The sequence below is a fragment of the Rhinoraja longicauda genome, chromosome 41, assembly GCF_053455715.1.
Source record: "Rhinoraja longicauda isolate Sanriku21f chromosome 41, sRhiLon1.1, whole genome shotgun sequence".
NCBI lineage: Eukaryota > Metazoa > Chordata > Chondrichthyes > Rajiformes > Arhynchobatidae > Rhinoraja > Rhinoraja longicauda.
Genome location: NC_135993.1, coordinates 7,590,788 through 7,599,973, shown reverse-complemented (window position 1 = coordinate 7,599,973; position 9,186 = coordinate 7,590,788). Strand labels below are relative to the sequence as shown.

Below are 9,186 nucleotides of genomic sequence, written 5' to 3'. Positions count from 1 at the left end.
GATCGAACCTGAGTCTCCGGCGCTGCATTCGCTGTAAAGCAGCAACTCTACCGTTGAGGTCCCCCCTCATTCTTCTAAACTCCAGTGAATACAGGCCCAGTGTTGACAAATGCTCATCATAGGTTAACCTATTCATTCCTGGAATAACTCTTGTCAATCTCCTCTGGACCCTCTCCAGAGCCAGCACATCCTTCCTCAGATATGGTGCCCAAAATGGCTCATAATATTCCAACTGCGGCCTTACCAGCTCCTTATAGAGCCTCAGCTTTACAACCCTGTTTGTGTATACAAGCCCTCTTGCTAGCTTTGAGTTTGCTTTCTTTACTACCGATTCGACTTGCAGATTAACTTTTGGGGAATCCTGCACCAGCATTCCCAAGTCCCTTTGCACCTCCGATTTCTGGATTCTCGTCCCATTTAGAAAATAGTCTACGCCTTTATTTCTACTACCAAAACGCATGACTCCACACTTTGCTGCACTATATTCCATCTGCCACTTCTCTGCCCACTCTCCCAACCTGTTCAAGTCCTTCTGCAGAGTCCCTGCTTTTTCTACACTACCTGCCCTTCCACCTATTTTTTTAACATCCTCAAACTCGGCCACAAAGCCTTCAATTCCCTTGTCCAATTCCCATTGCAGCAGACTGTGAGACAAAGGACCAGAATTAGTGTTAACACAACTTTCAGAAAATAGTTCAGCAATCAATCGTGAAATTGGCATTATACAAGATTTGATGTGAAAAGGGAGATTTTGTCTTTGAACAACCAGGATTGAAGTGTCAATTGGCCTGGCACCTGTTGATATTTAGTTGTATAAGAGGGGGACTTAATTGAAACTTATCAGGCCCAAAGCGATCTCAATAGGGTGGAGTCTTACTTGCAGGAGAATCTAGAACTAGGGGTATTCATTTAAGAATGAAAAGCTGTATATTTGGGAGAGTGAGAGAGAGGGACACACACACACACACACACACACAATTCCTGATTCCTCACCGAAAGGAACATGTGTGGAATTAGTTTCCTTGTTCTTTGAGAAAGAGTGGCTCTGAATATCTTGATTTGATGGGAATGCAGAATAGAAGTTATGATCATGATTTTACAACCATAATCCTAAACCGCAGGGCATATTCAAGTGGTCCACTCTTATTTCATTTGCTCATGAAAAAATCAAACATCAACATTCACAATCTGGTATATTAAAATGCTTCACCTCACCTCCGAATCTCATGTTAAACAGTGTTTATTTCAAAAGATTTCAGGCAAGAGATTCACAAAAAATCTCCACACAAACTAGAAAGGCATTCACAACAAAATAAATCCTAAAATAATGCAATTTCAAAAAAAGTTGTGCCTATTTTGATACATTATTGCATTGTAAAAACTAACTTTATACAGGTATATGTACAGTAGCATGAAAAGCAAATGTATCCACATGGATCATACAGCATTTAAAAAAACTCATGCAATTTTAAGAAAAAGCCCATCAGAATCCTGATTAAGACAAATACCATTTTCTCTCCCCACCCCCATTATTTTACAATTTGGACAGATTTCACAAATTTAGCTACTTTTTAAAATTTCAAACCTGCTCTGAAAAATACTTTTATGAAAATACATATATATTTTTGTAAAACAACAAGGATGCAAGAAACCAGCTTGAGTTGACAATTCCTTGGGCCAAGAGACAACATTAAAATACACAAGCTTTTAATTCAGTTAGCCAGCATGTAGATTATTATTGATGTACCATGATGCTGTTATTGCAACTGGCCAGATGCAACAAACTAACCTCTATACTGTATCTGGGATGTGAAATATTAAGACTTTTTCAAACCACTTTATAACAGTGCATATTCAATTTAAATTATTGGACAATTAAACTAAAAACATGTAGAATTGGAGGTAAATTGTAGTTTGAGACAAGTTTAACTCCAGCCATAATATAGCTAGACGCATCTTTTGTATATTTTGCAGGTTTGTGACTATTTCACAAATGAATACTGCACATTTTTCAAAACAAGTAACACTTAAAAAGCAAAGTTAGTTTTCTTATTGAGAACTTTTAAAAAGTTCCAAGAGTCACTTTTGGGAGTCCTATTTCTCAGTATAGGTGAGCGTAATTTTTACTTTTTTTGCCTGTGAATTGGTAGGATTCTGGGGAGGTGAGGGAGGTAGAATCCTGAATTACTTAAAAATATAAAACGTTTTCTGTTTGTTACATTCGTGGCAACCAAGGGTTAGAATTAAGGATTGATTCCGAATAGCACAAAGGATTCTGGACAGAATTTCTAGCTTAAAAATACAACTATGAATTGATGAGGAATTTTGTTTCTTTACTGGAGGGCTGTACAATCCCCAAGCCACTTTTAACACCTTTCTGTGTTTTCAGAAGTGCCTTTTAATTCTGTAATTGCAGTTTGTGTGTTACCATTTCTATCAACAGTTCCGAATAGTGCTCAAGCAGAGCTGTCGTCTTGCCATTATCCAGAGATTCTGAAGGGAAAAGCGACACGTTTACTGGAGCATCTGAAATTGGCAAACATGCTACAGAGTTCAAGTGCTTCCTCGCAGAGGAAAATGAATCACACAGGATAGTTGTCATCTGGGACTTCACTTCTGGTTCAGCGTCACTGGATGTCACCTGCAAGATTGGATTGAAATAATACTTTTAACAAATATATATTTCACTCTCCTACTGAATCCTACTCAAGTTTATTTTCTAATGCAGCAGCTGCTATCCGAAGCAAGTTGTTTAGCATGCATTTAGATAATTCAAATAGCAGGCTATTCAGAGAAGGCATTACAACCTCAACTGATATTGGTTTTCAACAATATCTCTGCATTATGCCACATATTATAAATAGTAAGAAACAGCTGATTTTATACCCCTCATTAGAAAGAGAAACAAAATGCCATTTAGCCCTTCAAACTTACCATCAGCTATTCAACATGAGCATGGTTAATTGATATTTCTTTGTTTACTTTCACATTTTATATAATCTAATCCTTGTTTTCCTTACTAATTACATTTTCCTCAACTTTGAATATATTCAAGCATTCTGCCTCCAATGTTTAAGGATATGGAATTCCAAAATTCTTCCTCATATCATAAAGAAATTTTTCCTCATATTCTTGGGATTCACCCATGAAGGGACACATCCTCCCAGTAGTTAACTTATCAAATCCCTCAATCATGCATCAATAAGATTGCCCTTCATTCTTCTAATCTCCAAAGTACAGACCGACCCATTCAACCTTTCCCTACAAAACAAATTTCTCCATACTCAGGATCTTCTTGGTGAATCTGCTCTGAACCGTCTCTCGACGTTTTGTTTTCCGTAGACCAAATTTATTCACAATACTCTAAATGTGACCTGCAGTTTTAGTAAGACTGCGACACTTTTAGGCTCAACTCATTTTATAAGCCAGCATTCCATGAGCTTTCCCAATTACCCACTCCCCTCGAATGCTAGTCTTCATTCACATACGAGGATCCATAAACCCCTCCATGCTATTGCTTTCAGTTCTTCTCCATATATCAGTTTTAAAATTCTCTCTTACAAAGTGAATCACCTTTTTTATGTCATGTTCCATTTCCCAACTTTTACACCCTATCGAATTAGATTATTGGCCTGCTGACTGTCGGCATCCTCCTCACAATATGCTTTCCACTCATCCACACCCAACTTTATATCTGCAAATTTGGCTTCAGTAATATTCACTTCCGCTTTCCAAATCAAAACAACTGCAGGCTTAGCTCTGATTCCTGCAGTAACCCACTGATTGTGGAGTGCCAACCGTAAAACAATACCCTAAACTGATTTGCTACTCCATGCTGGTCAGACAATCCTCTATCCGTGTTAAAAGATCACCTCCAACACAATCAATTAATTTGCCATGCAAGCGTTGTGCACCTTATTAAATATTACATTTACTTGTTCTTCATACTCTTCGGGATATTTTTCAAAGAAAGTGCGGCACGGTGGCGCAGTTGGAGAGTTGCTGCCTTTACAGCGCCAGAGACCCAGAATCGATCCTGACTACAGGTGCTTGTCTGTATGGAATTTGTATGCTCTCCCCGTGATCTGTGTGGATTTTGTCATGGAACCTTTGGTTTCCTCCCATACTCCAAAGACATACATGTTTTGTAGGTTAATTGGCTTGGTATAAATGTAAATTGTCCCTAGTGTGTGTAGGATAGTGCTCGCTCAACCCCAAAAGGCTACTTGCACCAGCCTAGAGGCCCGTCCTCTAGCCACTGGACCTCTTTCGTAATAGACTAAAGGACCTAGCATTTACTTGGGCAGCCAAAAAAAGTGGCCTTTTAGTAGTCACAAGTCTACAAAACCTCAGTTACATTGAAACTTGAGTGGTGAGCCTATGATTGAGACATCAAATTACATTGCTTCAATCATGTTCAACTGTTACACTTCTTGTAAACGTCTTTAAGCATCTTAGCTTATCAATTGTTTATGATAACACCATGGTGGTGTTTTGGAATAAATACATCGACTGCTAACAGACTAATACTCCAATAGGTCAGCCGAATGTATCCTCAATCAAATATGATGCAAAGTTAAAATAGAACGGTGATGAATTAAAATGTTATAAAACTTTGTCAACAAACCTTGCTATACATTTGTACGGCCTTCTGTAATGTGTTCTGAAGTTCCTTTACGATATATTCACAGTTCTCAACACTGACTGGAAGATCTGTAAACATTTATTACAAATTAGGGAAAACATAATCCCACTTGCCCTTAAAATCAAAAAGGTGCAGTGCAACAAAAAATGACACAAACATAGAAACAAGATGCAGGTGTAGGCCACTCGGCCCTTCGAGCCAGCACCGCCATTCTATATGATCATGGCTGATCATCCAAAATCAGTACCCGTTCCTGCTTTTTCCCATATCCCTTGATTCCATTAGCCCCAAGAGCTACTATCTCTTGAAAAATCCAGTGAATTGGCCTCCACTGCCTTCTGTGGCAGAGAATCCACAGATCCATAACTCTCTGGGTGAAAAAGTTTTTCCTCATCTCAGTCCAAAATGGCCTACCCCTTATTCTTAAACTGTGACCCCTGGTTCTGGACTCCCCCAACACCGGGAACATTTTTCCTGCATCTAGCCTGTCCAATCCCTTAAGAATTTTATCTGTTTAAAAATTGAGAGTTAACCAACTACCCAAATGTGGGGCTTAAATACAAAAATAATGTATAATTATTCTTATAGTTCAAAAGGTACTTTTGAGAAGCAAATTCATTTGACAAATGGGTCAAAGTTATTAGATCAAAAAATAGTAGATGATTGAAATCCAAAAAGCAGTAAGCACACGGTTCAATCGGACATGGGAAGAGAAAGAGTTTATGTTTCGGCTGAAGGATCATTCATTAAAATGGTAGACAGAGACAGTAAGCCGTTTGCAGAGGAGGAGTGTAAACAACATTTATCAAGATTAATTCAGAGTAATAACATTTACCTAGTATCATATTATTATATTTACCTAGCATCATATTATTCATTTAAGTGTAACGTCAGGAAATGGCTTATTGAGAACCAACAATGTCAACATTGATACCAGTTTTATCCAACTTGAACGTGACTTTTAAAACTTAAACTTAAAAAATGTAAACTTTAAATTAAGACGGTACTCACACTGTATTTTTACATCTGCTATTTGGGTTTTGTCTGCTCATTTTAATTAACTGTATTGTTTTGTATGGTAATGTACTATGTTTTTAACTATTGTACATATTGTATTGCATTTATTTTCTAGGATGCCTAACAATATCAGGTTAAGGGACTGTCGATGAAAACTGGCCTCTCGGCTAACTCGAGTACATTTACATTTGATTGAATGTCAATTAATGTACATTGTCCCTTTTTCAAATAAATTATTATTATTATCACTGAAGAAAGCAGACGAAATTTAACAGGTTTCCTTCCTTGGTCAATATTATACAATGACTACTGCTAGTCATGCATTTGAATTTAACTCACAACAGATTTCCTTCTACGCACATCCAATAGTTCAATAGCCCCCATAATTGAGACTAGCCCATCTTTCAGACACAACTACAAATTTAAACTTCCCAATTGCCTTGCGGAATTTGAACTGTTCGAAATGGACTCTGCAGCTCAGGTTTCTGGAAACATTCATTAATCTAACCATACCCAACCTTTTTGGGAAACACAATTTATATAAAGAATTAAAATATTAAGATTTTACTCATGAACATTAAGCTGCTGTTGGTAGCAGAGGCACCCGTTTACTCAGCATAACATATCCTTGTTAGTTGACTGGACAGAAGCAGCAAGGTTCAGGTGCATTAGTATAAAATTGTGAAGAGGATATTAAATGGAAGCAGAATGAACACATTCAAATCTGATAAATTATAAAGATTGGTTTGGTCCCCAAAAGATAACAATAATCTTAAAATATTCTGGGTCAGAGAAGTAATGAAAATGAATTTTAGAAATTATAGTACCTGCTTCACTGTTTGTCTCCTCTTCAACCTCCCGAGTTTCTTCAGGTGATTTGGGAACTTCCACCATGAAACTGCTTCCTTCTGAGATAGTCGTGGAATTACTACTCATTCTATCTTTGTTGGGACTGACACAGTTAAGCTGTGCTGCAATGATGAATGAGTCCAACAACTGACATCCATCCAAAGTGTGCTCTGCTGCATCTCCTGAACTGTTGCATTGCTCCGAACTTTCATTTCTTTGTTTTTGGATTTCCAATGAATTCACGCTTGGACTGGTTACGCTTTCCTCGTGGTCACAGGGACCATGATACATTTTAGATAAACACGCTGGTTGCAATGGTGCAACTGCAGAGGATGACAAGCGCATGGAATCTTGAGCAGCTCGTAGCTTTTGTTTAACCTTTGAAACTACAACACCATTCGCTATTGGAGGAGGCATCAACAACTTGTCCGTATGAATTTTCGAAAGGTTCAGGGTCAAGTTGGCTCTAGCTTGGTGGTTCCCATAAGATAAAGTACCACTTTGCGATATTTGTTTTGGCAACATTGTTTCTTTAGAATCTTCAATTGAACCAACTTCACTTGGACTGGATCCCATCACTGCCTCGCTTGTCAAATCTATAGTAGATGATGCTTTGGAATTGGGCAAACTCATACCACTCGACTGTCCTGAGGTTTTCAGATTCAGGTTCTCACCCACAGATACACTACGAGACATCTTAGCTCTGAAGCTGGCGGTTGGATCCATGTAGGATCTGGCTCTGCCAGATTTGCTCTTGGATGCATGGGAATCAGCAAACAGATTTATTTTGCCATGCAGCAGCAATCTGGCACCTGCCTCCTCATTCACTTGCATAACATGTTTGTTTGATTGAGAAGCTGACGGTGAAGGTGACGATGGCTGCTCTTCTAATTGAAAGTAAATTAAGAAATATTTCATGTACTTGCAGTAAAAGTAAAAAAAGTTAAAAACTAATTTACCATCAGAAGTTGTTTATTTGAAGAGATAGCTCTAATTGAAAGTAATAGCAAACATTAGAGCAAATCTTACCTGCTCGTATCAAGTCCATGACAGAGGCTGATCTTTTACCCATTCGACTTATTTCATGATTTGTAATATCTTTCGTTGCAGGCATTGCAAGGGGCACCTCAGCACTTGCACTCATTGATTCTGTACCACCTTCATTCCCACTGATCACTTTCTCAACACTATTCCTCTCTCCACCGTCATGAATTTTTGTCCCAGTGAAAGACGACTGCAATTCTGATCCAGTAACATGTACAGAAGGTTTCTCTTCAGCACATAACTCCATAGGCTTGAAAGTTGCCTGGTGAAAAAATTATTAAGATGAGATACTTTTCCCAACTGTGCTTTGCTTTCAATTGCGTTGTTAATTAATAAAATATTTCCATGGGAAATGCATTCCACCACTGAGAGCTACCTTATTCTATCTGAACATTAAGTGGAGCTAGAAGCAAATAATGAATACATCACTTCTTATTTAAATAAAGAGATGGATAAATGCATCTGAAAATGCATTATATAAATTGTTCAAAAAAAGTAAATGAAGGGTATTTGGCGGCAAACTCTTCTCAGATACTGATAGGAACTCTTATTTCCATTATATGTCATTCACTGCAGATTGCTTTCCAAAATCTCTGGTACATGCGGCTATAACCTTCCCTGGACAAAGTTACAATAATTTTATCTACATAAATGTAAAATATTTAATAAAACTTAAAAATATTTAAGAAATACATTTTCTCTAATACAACTGAAAATGTAGAGCATAACAAATATCTGGTGGGAAGTTTGATTATTGATTTGGATCTGATTATTCAGGATTTCGCATTTTTCTTAAAGCAATGAATAACTCAGTTCTGGGAACGAATTAGCTTTACTTAGATCCAATGATGAATCTAAGAATTTAGACAGAATGTGAAGCCAGTGGCAGCCTTTAGTGATCTTTCAACTGTAATGGAGAAACATAGAAAATAGGTGCATGAGTAAGTCATTCAGCCCTTCGAGTCAGCACCGCCATTCAATATGATCATGGCTGATCATCCAAAATTAGTACCCCATTCCTGCTTTCTCCCCATATCCCTTGATTCTGTTAACCCTAAGAGCTATATCTAACTCTCTCATGAATACATCCAGTGAATTGGCCTCCACTGCCTTCTGTGGCAGAGAATTCCAGATTCACAACTCTGGGTGAAAAGTTTTTCTCCTCATCTCTGTCCTAAATGGCCTATCCATTATTCATAAACCGTGACCCCTGATTCTGGAGTTCCCCAACATCAGGAACATTTTTCCTGCATCTAGCCTGTCCAATCCCTTAAGAATTTTATGTTTAAAAATTGAGTGTTAACCAATTACCCAAATGTAGGATTTTAATGCAAAAATAATGTATAATTATTCTTGAAAGTTCAAAATATACTTTTGAGAAGCAAATTAATCTGTCAAATTGGTCAAAATCCTGCAACTCCCTACCCAACAGCTCTGGTAATATTGGGTGAGTAAGGCAATGAAAACTGGCCTTGCAAGTAATCATGACTAGAAAAGTGAAAAAAGGCAATACACCACCAACCTCTAGGTGGCATGATTAGTTACTTGAATATAAAGAAAATTGTAATCCAACACAAATTTCTGTCTTGAGGAGAAATTGATCCACTCCCATAAAATATTTCTGCCTTTAA

The 9,186-nt window shown here is 37.7% G+C and overlaps 1 protein-coding gene across 1 annotated transcript in view; it reads right to left on the bottom strand.

Moving 5' to 3' along the window:
• Positions 1-1,241: 1,241 nt before the first annotated feature.
• LOC144611868 (mitogen-activated protein kinase-binding protein 1-like) overlaps positions 1,242-9,186 on the bottom strand; it is a 57,216-nt gene continuing 49,271 nt past the window's right edge. The window contains exons 28-31 of the mRNA XM_078431177.1: positions 7,541-7,817; positions 6,490-7,398; positions 4,628-4,713; positions 1,242-2,641 (exon numbers count right to left, since the gene is read on the bottom strand). Of these exons, the coding sequence (XP_078287303.1) occupies positions 2,399-2,641; positions 4,628-4,713; positions 6,490-7,398; positions 7,541-7,817 (1,515 nt within the window). The 3' untranslated portion in view covers positions 1,242-2,398. The remainder of the gene's footprint in view (positions 2,642-4,627; positions 4,714-6,489; positions 7,399-7,540; positions 7,818-9,186) is intronic.